The sequence below is a fragment of the Sinohyriopsis cumingii genome, chromosome 11 (genome assembly GCF_028554795.1).
Source record: "Sinohyriopsis cumingii isolate HCF-2022 chromosome 11, ASM2855479v2, whole genome shotgun sequence".
NCBI classification, from domain to species: domain Eukaryota; kingdom Metazoa; phylum Mollusca; class Bivalvia; order Unionida; family Unionidae; genus Sinohyriopsis; species Sinohyriopsis cumingii.
Window position 1 is genome coordinate 110,269,752 of NC_142971.1, and position 15,325 is coordinate 110,285,076.

Sequence of the window (15,325 nt, forward strand, 5' to 3'; positions counted from 1 at the left end):
AGGAGTCAATAAAATAAGGACCAGACTGTTTGCTGATAAACAAAGAAACAAGATTCCTTTTTCCAAAAACTATCAACATTTATTTGTGAAACAATCTCTTTGTCAAAACTGAATTTTTGTATTGGTCACTTAGTAAAATATTGATGCCGTGTAATTTCATTGCAAATATTACTGATACTTCTTATCCTTGAGGACATCTCAAAGTGTCAATTCAGAAATTCTCTGAAGCTCGCTTCTCCACAATGATCCTATCTGTAAAATAAAGCTCCTTATTTGATGAAATATTCATTTTGCTTGGGTGCCTTGCTATCTTTGGTCACATTCGTGAATGAGTAGGTTAATTTAAGGTACTTTAAATATATGACGTACACAGTAATATTTATAACTCTGTTCAATTGGTCATTTGGAATGGAGTTCAACTGATTGATGACTAGGTCATTAGATCTTATGCATGTAGGATTTGCATGCCTTTTAACTTTTCTTTTATTCAACCTCCTTTATTTGATACAAAAGATGAAATTAATGTAATAATACAAAGGAGGTCGGCTTTTAATTCAGTGAAACCATACAGCAAATAATTTCCCAAGTCAATTATCAAAACATGGGTGGCACTTAATTATAAAGTTCTCACAAAATGCTTGCATACATAGATACTTTGGTCGATTGACATATCTTAAGTTTGAATAAAAGAGGGCAAACTGCATTTATGATGATTACACTTAAACCGAACTAAAAGATAGAACTAAAACACAAATTTCGCTTGATAATATTTTTCTTTAATTGATGTTTATTTATTAAAGTACTGCCTCCAGCAGCAGAAAGTGACATTGTCATTAATCAAAATTTTATTTATTATCATTATTTATGGTATACATGTACTAAGAAGTTCGTTTGGAAAGACAATATATTACTTCGTATTAAAAGTTGATAATTTCATAATGTTGATAAAAAAAATTCCATGTCCTGTCAACCCTCTTCAGCAATAAAGTGAGTGATACTTTATTGTTTCATTTAACAATTTTCATCATGATTTTCTTCAAGTTCAACAAATAAGAGTAATATTTATATTTCTTGGTATTTTTTAGTCTAAAAAAATGGGATACACACATGACACTGTGTTATAAGCGGGTTTGCAAGTAATTGGGGCACACATTTTCGAGGGAGTGGTGTGTGTGTATATATATATATATAAACACTCACCCACCACAATTATTTTAATAGATGTTCCAGGGGCAGTACAATTTCAGGGGGGGGGGGGCATTTTTTACTTCACTGTTTCTGTAAAAAATGTTTGTAAATTAAGTTTTGATATTTCTAACAGTTGTTGAATTACTTTTGTACTGTTTTATTTATATGGACATACCATAATGGATCTGTAAACTTTGATAAGGTAGGAATTTCTTTTTTTTGTGGAAAAATGGGAGGGAGACATTTATTACAATTGGTGATTCTTTGAGGCTTCTATTAGGGAAAAAGACCAGTAAAGATAATCGGATTATTAACCACACCATATGAATTAAATATTGGCTATGGACACATTAAAATAAAATGTGACTGCTTGTGAGGGGTAAATTTTACATTTTTGCTCTAATATGCTGGCCGCTGGTTGCATTAGAGTGGTGGCCTTTCGAGAGGAATAGTTTTTAACACAAACTTGTGAGTGCCAAGGGATTATGGCTGTAAAAAATGGATGACTGCTTCTTAGGGGGACATTCACGAGGCGGACCACTATATTATTGTGGCTCTGCCAGAGCAGTCTTCAAAATATTTAATAGGGCTCCACCCTATCTTTTTGCAGCTAATTTAATCATCTGTGAAATGATTGTTGCTTATGTGTGACCACCTTACCTTTTAATTGCCTATATGATAATGTGAAAATAAACTTCTCTGAGAAGATTTTTGCATTCAATAAAAGCATGACTATTTACAGTTAATAGAGACTACATGCTAGTACCAGATGTAGTGTGGTAAAAAAGAATCACTTTCTGTTTATTTTATTATTTTTAAGATTATTTAAAATCTTGTTCTTTTAAACATGACCATGTTGTGGGGTTTCTTGTGTGACACATTGTGTTATGGCAAGTATGACTTGTCTACACTTTCCCATGTATCCACTCATCCATATAAATTTTGCATGAGGGTTTATAGAAGGGCATCTGAGTTCATTTTAACACATTTCTAGATTTTTTAGCTGATAACTGCATTGTGAAGGTAGAAATGGTACATAATAAAAGAGCGATAAAGAGATGAAGAGGTGGTGAATGAAAGCAAATGAGTGTGTACGATTGTGTGTTGGTGAATGCATTGCTATAGTAGTGTTTCCAGTCCCAGCATTCTACACCACTCCCTCGGTAACTCGCACCCGGATAACTCACGATCCCGCTTATAACGCAGTGTCTGTCTTGGCTCCTGATTTTTTTCATAGAAAAGTATCTAAAATATCTTTAAAATATGCTGAACATGAAAAATTACAATAAGAATTGATAAATTAAACCTTGATACATTGCTTATTTTATAAACGAAAATGGTGATTAATGCCCGTAAAAATATAATCCATATTTTGAAATTTGCAAGTTCTAAATAAGAATTAATTTCAGGGATCTCGAAAACGCTTAATTATGCGTATTTGGATGCCAATTTTTTATCTGGGACGCAGAAAATCACTGAGGCGGGAGTCTTCTGTATGCATGTAATAGGTGCGCGGGAAAATTCAAAGATTTGCCAGTCCTGTTTCAGCCACCTGCTTTGTGGGAAAATGTGTTAATCAGTTAACTGTGCTGATATTTACAACGACAGAATTTAGTGACTGAAAGACTCTTTGATGTACATACATGTTGCCAATTTATAAGAGTACATAAAATAAAAAAAACATGATGCAATAGCTAGGCGGCTAGTTCAAAGGCTTTGACTGGCGGCCGGGTGAGAAAATGTACTGATATTTAGTGATTGAATTCAGAGGCAGAAAGACCCAGTTTTAAAATCCTAGCGAGACCTATGTTTAAAAATATCATATATTATGTAAGTTTTTATGATAAATAGTTGTCAGTATACTGTAAATAAACAGTCTGGTGAAATAGCGATCAATGAAAACTTCTGGTAAATGCTAACAGGTGGCAACAGAGAATGAAATAAACACCAGTTAAACGTCTTCTGTGAAAGTCATGTTGTAATCCTTTAATTCCGTTTCAGTGTAAACATTATAATCACAACACATTCTGTTCATTGAAAACATGAAAAGAGTCAATCGACAGTCACATCAAAACCCGTGAGTACTTCTGTGAGAACCTAATTACATGCTGGCTTTGTTTTGATCAACAACTTGGGGAAGTGTTTGTTGCATTAAACAATTGATTACAAGAGACCAGGGGTGCTGGATTAAGGGTCTTGGAGCTGCCTTTGACGTAAAGCAAAACAGTAACAGAGACAGCGACGATGATAGTGACTTCGAAGGTTTCACTGAAACTGATGTCATTAATGCTGAGGCTGTTTGGGAGAAATTAGTACAGAGTCATGGTCCTGAGATGGGCATTTCTCTTGACGATATGGAGGAGTGGATTTGTGCTGACAATGATTGCCCCACAGCTGAATACATGTCAGATGAAACAATAATTAATTCTATAACGAACAAATTTTCAGAAGACGATTCTAACTGGAGTACCACAAGTGTTGAAAGTGATGCAGACGCAGATGTTACACCACCTCCCCCCTCTGCACAGGAAGCAATCAGATATTTTGATATTGCCATAAGGTGGCTGGAGACCCAAAATGGTGACTACGTAAAGTTCATGCAGTTGAGAAATCTGAGGGATTTTGCTCGGCGGGAGAGAAACCAAGGAGTAACACACAAAAAAAAAATTAACTGAATTTTTCAAAAAGTGAATTGATATTTGTTAAGCGTGGCACAAACGGCAAGTATTAACTTGTTCTAATTTATGTTGTTTTAAATTTGTAGACCAATTAAATATGTTAGTACTGATTAACCCTTGTTTTTTTGTTTTCCATTTTACTTCTATCGCATTCAAATCTATCTATCTATCGTTCGATCGACACTGTTTCTCGAAAAGAGTCAATCTTTTGTATATAAAAAAACATCTAATTTGGATCAAACAATAAAACTAGAATGTATCCAATTCATCATAAAAATTAGTGACGTAGTACACAATGTGTGAAGTGGTACACATGTTAAGCAAACGGAAACCACGTGGAATAATGTTTTCGATGATCGCCTCAATATACTGTAATTTATCCTGAAATTAATGTTGCCCTATGAGGAAATAATAAATAAAGTACACCGTTATGAAAAGATATTTATTCACAGTTAATCTCAGCACGATTATAAAGTGAGTATTCAACACTATAATCTGCCTACCCTCCCCCCTCATTTTTCCTTTATGTCGTCGATCACTTTCTTGGTTTTGGGCTTATTTTATAGGTCCCTCAATAACTCGCACCTCACTTATAGTGCGGTTGATGTTTCTGGACCCCGATGTGCGTGAGTTATCGAGGGAGTAGTGTACATACCTTTTGTCATGCCTTTGTTAGAACATGTTGAGACATGTGGATCTTTTTATCATGCCAGTGTTAAAAAATGATGAAATATTGGTATCTTTTTGTCATGCCTGTATTTGATAATGGTGAGAAATGGTTATCCTTTTGCCATGCCTGTATTAGATAATGGTGAGACATGGTTATCCTTTTGCCATGCCTGTATTAGATAATAGTGAGGCATGGTTATCCTTTTGTGATGCCTGTCTTAGATAATGGTGAGATATAGTTATCCTTTTGCCATGCCTGTCTTAATTAGATAATAGTGAGACATGGTTATCCTTTTATGATGCCTGTCTGAATTAGATAATGGTGAGACATGTTTATAATTTTCCAGTGATGATGACAGGAGCAATGGGATACACAAGTTATAAGTGGGTTTGCAAGTTATTGGGGCACAAATTTTTGAGGGAGTGGTGTGTGTGTATATATACAAACACTCACCCACCATAATTATTCTAATAGATGCTCCAGGGGCAGTACAATTTCAAAGGGGGGGGGGCATTGAGTACTGTACATCACTGTTTCTCTAAAATTGTTTGTAAATTAAGTTGTTTTGATATTTCTAACAGTTGTTGAATTATTTATGTACTGTTTTATTTATATGGGCATACCATAATGAATCTGTAAACTTTGATAAGGTAGGAATTTTTTTTTTGTGGAAAAATGGGAGGGAGACATTTATTAGAATTGGTGATTCTCTGAGACTTCTATTAGGGAAAAAGACTGGTAAAGATAATCGGATTACTAACCATACCATGTGAATTAAATATTGGTTCTGGACACATTAAAATAAAATGTGACTGCTTGTAGGGGTAAATTTTACATTTTTGCTCTAATATGCTGGCCGCTGGTTGCATTAGAGTGGTGGCCTTTCGAGAGGAATAGTTTTTAACACCAACTTGTGAGTGCCAAGGGATTATGGCTGTAAAAAATGGATGACTGCTTCTTAGGGGGACATTCACAAGGAGGACCACTATATTATTGTGGCTCTGCCAGAGCAGTCTTCAAAATATTTAGTAGGGCTCCACCCTATCTTTTCTCAGCTAATTTAATCATCTATAAAATAGTTGTTGCTTATATGTGACCACCTTACCTTTTAATTGCCTATATGATAATGTGAAATATTGGTATCCTTTTGTTATGCCTGTATTTGCTAATGGTGAGATATGGTTATCCTTTTGCCATGCCTGTATTTGATAATGGTGAGACATGGTTATAATTTTGCCATGCCTGTATTTGATAATGGTGAGATATGGTTATCCTTTTGCCATGCCTGTATTTGATAATGGTGAGATATAGTTATCCTTTTGCCATGCCTGTATTAGATAATGGTGAGATATAGTTATCCTTTTGCCATGCCTGTATTAGATAATAGTGAGGCATGGTTATCCTTTTGTGATGCCTGTCTTAATTAGATAATGGTGAGACATGGTTATAATTTTCCAGTGATGATGACAGGAGCAACATCAATTATTAAGATTCAGTGTTGCAAGTCAGATATAAAAGTTAACCCTTTACCTCATACAAGCGTCTTTGGACGCCTCTACTCCATTCGCATGGAAGCGCCTTTTGACGCCTCTGCAAGATTCGCATAGAAGCGCCTTTTGACACCTGCTGTAAACATCAGCCATTTTGAGCTAGTTTTCGTAGCACCACCTTCGGGGAAAACCCCCCTATTACATACTACATTCATTTCTTCGAATGACAATTACGTCAGATCACGTGGTCGCTATTCATGCACTGGTCGATATCTGCTATTTAAAGTAACTGGGTCATAATCTCCACTCTCCAAAATGGCAGCCACGGATTTCATTCAGTACGTACGAAGTTTTCACGATTAGAATAACAACCACGAAAGATTCAATAAATTAGGTAAAGGCTCTGATATTAATGTAGGCAGCAATTAGTTTTTATAAATTAACAAATTCAGATGACTTAGTGATATAGACGCACACGAAAACCTTGTAAATTTCGAGTGTCGGAAATGGCAGCTACGGTTGGTAACGCGGCCTCATGGACATGACGGTGAACGAGTTCTCTCAAGATTTTGAAGCACATAAAAAAATTCTTCTGTGGAAAATAATTACACAGCTATAACAATCAGACATTACTCTTAAATTTGTCCACATATAATATATGTGTACCAAAAATGTAAAATGGTTAAAATTGTTGTTAAACGTAACATACACTAAATAGCTTAACAGTTCACAGGCAGGATTTCATTCAGTACTTACGAAGTTTTCACGAGTAGAATCACAACCACGAAAGATTCAGTAACTAAGGTAAAGGCTCTGATATTTATGTAAGCAGCAATTAGTTTTTATTGATTATCAAATTCAGATGACTTAGTGATGTAGACGCAGACGAAAAACATGTAAATTTCAAGTATGGGAAATGGCAGCTACGGTCGGTCACGCGGCCTCACGGACATGACGGTGAACGAGTTCTCTCAAGATTTTGAAGCACATAGAATATTCTTCCGTGAAAAATAAGTACACAGCTATAACAATCGGACTTTACTCTTCAATTTTTCCACATATAATAAATGTCTGCCTAAAACGTAAAATGGTTAAAACTGCTGTTAAACGTAACACCACTACATTGCTTAACAATTCACAGGCATGCCTATGCGGATGCGGTCTGCTAGGTAACAGGTGTTCTATTTATAGCGTGCTGCACTTTGTCACTAAGCTCTATGAGGTAAAGGGTTAAGTACAATCTAGAAGGTGTGAAGTCAAGACACGACATTTCACAAAACCCTTGTTTTTATATGTACATTACAGCAGCTTGTATGAACTACATATACATACTATTTTTTATGTTCGATATCAGCAATAGTCAAAAATGTTACTATTATGTTTTTGCTAGAATGTTTCAGCAGTTAGTTGCCAATTTTGTCAGGAAGAGTAACATTCAATTAACTATTATACCAGAAAAGGGCATACAGTGGAATTTTCCATTACAGATCTGGCTTCTATTCATTTTCTTTTCAGCCATTATTTAGCTTGGATATTCTTTTAGAATTTCCCACTGTCACTGAACTAATTTTTTCTGGGACTAATAAAAGCACTATTTATTGCTAAATTACACATCTCTTCATACTCCTTTGATTAGAAATTTGGTCCATTTCTTTGTTTGTACAGCCTCCAAAATATTTCAGCAACTTCAAGGCAAAAATCTGCACATAATGGTACAATCAATTACATTTTCAGTCCTGGAAATGAATTGCCATTTTCACATTTGTATTTCCTTTGGGAGTTGTGTTGATTGCTAGCACCAACCTACCATTCCTTATGGATCTTCTGGGGACATTGGTATTTCCAAGAAAATTATTATGATTAATTTTTTTAGTGCCCATGTTAGTGGGAAACAAGACATAGCGGTCATTTCTTAATAGTGATGTTGGCATCAGCTATTTGTTAAAGTCGTGTTTGCAGGTTTTAATTTGCATGGATTTCCTTAACCCCTTGATACATTCTCATCACAAAGCCAAGAAAATTCATTCTATGACATGCTTGCTTGCTCCTTTTTCCTGGTGGTCATGGTCACAGTCATTAAAAATTTGCATTAAGGTTTTGTTTCAAGTTTTTTATTTGTTTATATGTCCTTTGAATGACTCATTGTGATGCTCAAACAGTTACTTCTATAACATGCTTGGTCAACCTTTTGACCCGAGTTCAAGGTCACATTTTAAAGCGAGTTTGTATAAACTGGTATAATAACCTTTTTTTATTTATAATTTCAGCAATGGACACAACCTATGCCATTACAACTGGTAAACACATTCCATATGGATCTGCTGGGGACTGCTACAGTTCTAGTGACTGTCCACAGGTAAAGGATGAGACTTTTATTTCCTGATAACCTATCAAACAATATAATTCTTTGAGTGATAACAGTATATTCTTTATCCATGTGATAACAGTCTATTATTTGTCCATGTGATAACAGTCTGTTACTTGAGGACATTCATCATGGTTTATTACTGTTGCAATTTGAGTTTAAGGTAATAAAACTAATCTTTGCAATAGTGGAACCATATTAATGGTCTTGAATCTTCAAATACAAAATTGGTATTTTTTTAATCTTCATTCTAACATATCTCAAAAATTTGTGTATTAATTGTGAAAAATGCAGTGTATTGTAGGTTTACATCACAATGAGAGACAAGATGTGGAAACAGCACCAGTATTTATGAGATGTTTAATGCCACATATTGTGAAACTAGACCAGTTAATTAGAGCTTTACATTTGCCAATGTCAGCAAAGATAAATTTCCATGTAATACAGTTGTTTTACTACAAGTTTTTGTGGCTTTTTGAACACTAAAACTTTGAAAACTGACCCAGAATTATTAACAGATTAAAACATTGTTTGCATGTGTGAGTTTGGGGGTTTAAACAGGTAAAATTAAAGTTTTTGTACCTGGACTGAGCAAGACAGTTAAATAATGCTTATCATCTAATTGTTTTTTAAGGTTATTCTCTATCACATTGACAACAAATGAAAGAAAGGTAATAAGTTGGGTGACAAATTTTATATTCTTTGACATACAGCCATAAAAGTACAGGGACCACATTTTAACTACATCTCACATTGGATCTCTTTCTTATCAATCTTTATTTTTTTCCAGGGGCGTTTTAGTATTGACCTTTCAGGGACAGGATTGATTGTGTCTAAAAACACAACCTGGGTGGTACATGGACCACATGCCTCACAGAGGGTACAGAGACTTCAAGTAAGTATAGTTAGTAGTGTATTTCTCTCCTCCAATGTGGATTTTTCTATAAAGTATTTAAATAAATAAAGCCATATATTGTTGTATTTTCATAATTCAGTATTTGTTAGATGCATAGGTTTACCAGGATTCATGGAAGATCTCTGGCGAATGGTGGAAGATAAATAATATTAATTATAAAAAATTCATACAACATTTTTGGGTGAATTGAGCATGAGTCTTATTTGTGAAAATTGTGTTAAGAAAATATGCATATCCTGTAATAATTTTAAACAGATGTGCTAAATTTCCCTAATTAAAGAAGTTAATAATGCTTAATTAATACAGTTTTCACTATGTCATAAGTCAAAGTTTATTGTTATAAAAAATGAGATTTTTCATGGTTGCAACCATTATTTTCTATGTCTTGGTCCTGATCAATGTTATCAGATTTGAGATATTGTGATCATAATAAGATCTGCCATTCCTCAGTTTATCTGCCATCCTTATGTTGTGAACTTCATGTCATTGTTGTTCCTTGTTTCCTTTCATTGTAAGGACCTTGGGTGGCCAAGTGGTCTAAGGCACTTGCCTTTACAGACTACTCACATCTCACCTGTCAGCATTGGTTTCAATCTTGGCTCAGCCATTTTGAGACAAGTTGCCAGTAGTTTCCACTGGAGCAGTGGTTTTTACAGTGTTCTTCCTCCACTGGTTCATTTGTCCATTAGTCTTTCCATTATAACATCTTCTAAAATGCTGGATGCAAATTCATGAAATTTTATAGCTATATTGTCTCTGTGTGGAATGTCTGCAAGAGACATGTCATACCTGGTGCCTACCCTTGTGCTCAAATGTCAGATATAAAAAGAAACATACATTGATATTTTCCGATATTTTCTGACTGAACTTACAGGTGCAGTCATTGCTGGAAGATACTATACATATATGTGTTGCATTTTACATTATGACCCATGTGGTGCAGCAGTGAGCCATTGTGGTTGCTCTAGGTTTCTGGCCATTTTTTAAATATTTTTAATTAGGGTTTTTAGTTTATTACAGACCACAAATGTTTAAATTCCAAGGAACAGTGGTCCATCTGTGAAGACAACAAAAACCCCCTCCTTCCCAAATCCATTAACTTACTAATATATAATTTTTAACAAAAACATGCAGTTTAACACTCATAACAAAAATTCTTGGTATTCAGCTGAGATCATGCATGCTGCAGAAATGTTATATAAGGTTTCTTTGTAGTATTAAGTGCATTTGTATTTGTTGTTGGACATACATTTATTGACTCAGAGAATAAGTAAACAAATGTTATTTGAAATATGCTGGTAATCTTTCAACTTGTATTAAAATTCTAAGTCAAAAATAAAAAAATAAAATGTATCATATGTAAGTGCAGAATTTGTTAAAATAAATCTTTTATTTTCCTTTTAGGATGATGAGATAGTAAAAGGAGTGTGTGGAGGTTTTTGTGGCGATTGCTCTCCTGATGTATACACTGGCCTTCAGCTGGAGATCCTGGTTGATTCAGAATAAAGCTAATCTCTGATTGTTTGATTAAAAGGATTTGGAGAAATAAAATAGTCTTTCATTTTATAGCAAGTTCAGAGTCCATTTTAAAGGTAAGTGTAACTTGGATTAAAATTTTTTTCTTCCCTACCCCCTGCCAAATAGTAGACAGCAAAATATAAGTAGCCCTTATTCTACAGCAAAAGTAGCAGTGGATGTCATCAATAATTTATAAGATTTTGTTTTAAAAAAGTCTTGAAGCTTGTATGATATAATCCAATAAATGTTTGTCCAACAAGATTTAGTATTTTAGAATCCTTATTGGAAAAAAAAATTGGTTGAAAATGTAGACATTGTATTTCTACTTGAAATGAAATAACATATACAGTGTCATCCCGCTATAGCATGCTCTGTTATAAGATGAATTCTGATATAATACAGTCACAGCATGGCTCCTGTAATTGTATATACATGTCTTTTTCTCACACATGAAAAAAAATCTTTCTTAAAAGTACAAAAAAACATAAAACGATTATTATCATTTTGGGGAAGAGATCTCACATAAATAATACAAGATGATCAAGGCATGGCTCCTGAAATTTTATATGTATTTTTCTCATACACAAAAAAAATTTCTTTTTAAAAGTACGAAAAATAAAGTGTAAAAAGTTTATTCTAGGATCGCGTAGGGCTTTGCCAATGATGCAAACTGCGATTTTATTTTCCTTATTGGCAGCAAAATATACTATCTGGGTTAGACCTATTTAGCATAAATGCTAAATTTCACCTACTGGAGACAGGTGTTTGGTCCTATGTACACCGCTCCCTCGATAACTCGCGCACAACGGGGTCCAAAAACATCGACCGCACTATAAGCGAGGGCGCAAGTTACCGAGGGACCTATAAAAAAAACTAATAAAGAGATGGAGATCGACAGAGAGAGGCGAAAGGGGGGGTTGCATTGTTAAATACTCGTTTTATAATCGTGCTGAAAATAACTGTGAATAAATATTTCTTTATAAAGGTGTTGTTCGTTTTTCTTTATAAATTACCTTTAATTTCTGGATAAAGTATCTTGAAAAGATAGTAAAAACAAACATTATTCCATGAGGTATCAGTACTCTTAACATGTGTATCGCTAAACACATTGTGTATTACGTCACTGCTTTTTGTGTTGATTTGGATACATTCTAGTTTTATTGTTTGTTCAAAATGAATCAAAATTTCTTTTATCAAAAAAGATAACATTCATATCGAAAAACGACGTCGAAACTTGTGTTGCTCTAAAAAAAAAATCTGCTATCACGAGATAGATAGATAAGATAGATAGATAGATAGATAGAGTAAAATGTAAAAAAATAAATTCACAAAGATAAACCATTACCAACCATGAATTTAATGGGTCTAAACGTCTGACATGTAAAAAAAAATAATAAAAAAAAAATATTTAAATACAAATACGCGAGTGAGAATATGACAATATTTGCTGGGCAATTGTCTAATAGCAGTAGAGCTTTCTCCTTTAAGCCCCTGGATCGCAGGTGGTTTCTGACGGCGGGGACAAACATCTTAGAAAACCACTCCGTAAATATTGTTGCAGTCATCCATGCATTTCCACTATTTCTATATACAAATGGAAGGGTGTCCATATTCATGTGATGAAAACAACGGGGAGACTTGTATTTGCCAACACATAATGGTTTCATTTTATGTGTGCCAGGTTTGTTAACACAAAACAAAAGTGTTAATCTCTCTTTGTTCAGCTTGAAACCCTCATTTTTGTGTGTATCATCTCTAGTAGCTAGAGTTTTGTCTGACATCATCCGATAGCATAGACCAGCCTCATCACAATTATAAACTTGGTCGTCTGTATATCCATCACGGGTCAGTATCTCTCGGAGTTGGTTGGGATAACTAGATGTGGCCGCCTGATTTGCTGAGCGTATCTCTCCCGACAACGAATTTTGTTTTATTCCATGTCGGCACTGGAATCTCCAAAGCCATCCATGGCTTGCCATGAAATCTGAATCAGTATCCATAGTTTTGGCCATTTTCTCTGCCTGGGCCTTGAGAACTGTTCCCGAAATCGGAACACCTTGTTCACGTTGCTGTGTGAACTAGGTGTACACAGCATCATCTAATTCTGTGTCGTTTGCAGTGCGTGCCCATTTCCGTTTAAATCCATCATCAGAATCAACTTCATGCAAATAATCCCGAAATTTCTTCTCATCCTTGAGCCAACCTCTGAGTGTCGACTCGGCAAGTTTAAGTTCACTACAAACTTTTGATCTTGATTCACAATTACGAACCCTCTCTATGACAGTAAGCTTTCCATTCACCGAGTACGCCTTTCGCTTGATTCCCTTGATCTCCATGATCACATTTACAAATGATTAGGATAAATTACTGATTAATATATACTTTAATGACAATAAGTACATACTATTTGAAACCATGTTTGATTGGTCCAATTAAATGATTGATGTTGAGACACGATATTGACCACAAGAGTTTATGCATGTAGGATTTGCATTCCTTTGAACTTTTGTATTTTGTACGTCTTTTACCTGATTTGATACAAAAGACCGACTTAACGTGATAAAACAAAGCAGGTCTATTTTAATTGATTTTTACAATGCAACAAACACTTCCCGAAGTCGTCGATCAAAACGCAGCCGGTACTTAATTAGGTTCTCACAGATGTGCTCGCGGGCATCGATGTGACGGTCAATTGACTCTTTTCATGTTTGAATAGAAGAGAACATGCAACGATTCTACTGCTTACACTGCATCACAATGTAAAGATTAAAACACTAATTTCCCCTGACAAGACATATTTAATTTTTGTTCATTTCATTCAGTGTTGCCACATGTTAGCATTTACTATAATTCATTGATTGCTGTTTCGCCGTATACATATACAGTATTATTATTTACAGTGAACTGAGAAAATATTTTTTCCGATAAAATCTAACAAGATATGTGATTCCTTATTAAAACCTGAAAATTTCACGATGTTGATTCTAACTTTTCGGGCACTAACCACCATTTTCGACGATAAAACGGGCGATATATCAAGGTTTCATTCATCAGTTCTGATCATGATTTTCTTCATTTTTTAAAAATATTTTCTTTTAAAAAAAACGGGATCCACGCCGGACACCGCGTTATAAGCGGGTTCGCGAGTTATCAGGGCGTGAGTTATCGAGGGAGCGGTGTAGTATGTGTGCTAAATTGCACCTGCTGGAAAGAAGGACTAGGTCCTATGTAGCATGTATGCTAAATTTCATCTGCTGAAAATGGGTCAGACCTATTTATGTGTGCTACATTTCATCTACTGGAAAGGGGGTGGGGGTGGTGTTGGTCCTTTGTAATATGTGTGCTAAATTTCACCTGCTGAAAACAGTTTTATCCTTATGTAGCCCATGTGCTCAATGGATACAATGTAAATTGTTTTTAACATTTTTTGATTGGGTTTCGTAAATTTAATAAAAGTAAATCTTCTGGCTTTGTTACTAAGTACAATCTATTCATTACTGTAACTGATAATATGATGACAGAATTTACAGGACCACAAACTAACCAGTGTTACAGTCACTTTAAAGGACTTTTCATATCCTAAGCCTTGTCTAGCTAATGTAAGCATGCATTAACCATCAAGTTCACACAAAATGGACAGTGATTATTCATTGTATCTAATTCCAGCCAAAAACTCACTTAAACTTGACACTGTTTTGTTATTATTTTTTTTTCTAATGGAGCAGACTGGTATGTTAATTATATGACATAATTCAGTTGCATCATTTTGTTCATTATGTTTTTACTTCAATGAATGCGAAATAAGTCATTTTCACATATATAAAATAATGTTTTGAAGGACGTTGTAATTTAGGGTATGATAAAAAGACACATTTTTACTATAGGCATAAATACTATTCATTGAGCCTGCTAAATTTTAAAAAAACAAAAAAATATCTACATTCACTAAAGTATAATTGCGGAAAACTCGAGCTTATCTCTTTAGACTAAATTGCTAAATTGTATGTCATTGTAGACGACCAGTTACATGGTTGATATACAGGAAGATTGAAGCAAGAAGTTAAATGTTATTGTTGTTGTATTGACAAATTACATGATTAGTTCAGATTTTTTATATGGGTAGATTATGAGCTGTAATTATCAGTACAGTTAGATAATAATTTTGTGTTTAGTCTTAAAATATACTGAATAGAAGGTAAAGGTAGAGAAATCAGTATTTATTCATAACTTTGTAGATTGTGCATGGTGTATGGACATTGTTTCTGTAAAATTGTCAAAATGTGTAAATTGATTATCAGATGATGAAGTTATTTGGTATTTTGTAACAGTTAGTCCTTTAATGAACTTGGTGCTAGTTGTCCTGACCAAATGTTGACACATTTTCTATCAGATTATAAATAAATAAGTTGTTGCTGAAAATCATTTGAATTTATTTTGATAAAGTTTAAGTATGAATAGAAAGAACCATCTTGAATCCTTGATGTGTACAAATAGTACTGT

General features: G+C 34.4%; 1 protein-coding gene across 1 annotated transcript in view; it reads left to right on the forward strand.

Annotated features, from left to right (window-relative positions):
- Positions 1 to 15,325, forward strand: part of LOC149789283 (A disintegrin and metalloproteinase with thrombospondin motifs 9-like) — a 343,799-nt gene that overhangs the window by 314,175 nt on the left and 14,299 nt on the right. The window contains exons 37-39 of the mRNA XM_089975475.1: positions 8,294 to 8,382; positions 9,182 to 9,286; positions 10,712 to 10,899. Of these exons, the coding sequence (XP_089831601.1) occupies positions 8,294 to 8,382; positions 9,182 to 9,286; positions 10,712 to 10,813 (296 nt within the window). The 3' untranslated portion in view covers positions 10,814 to 10,899. The remainder of the gene's footprint in view (positions 1 to 8,293; positions 8,383 to 9,181; positions 9,287 to 10,711; positions 10,900 to 15,325) is intronic.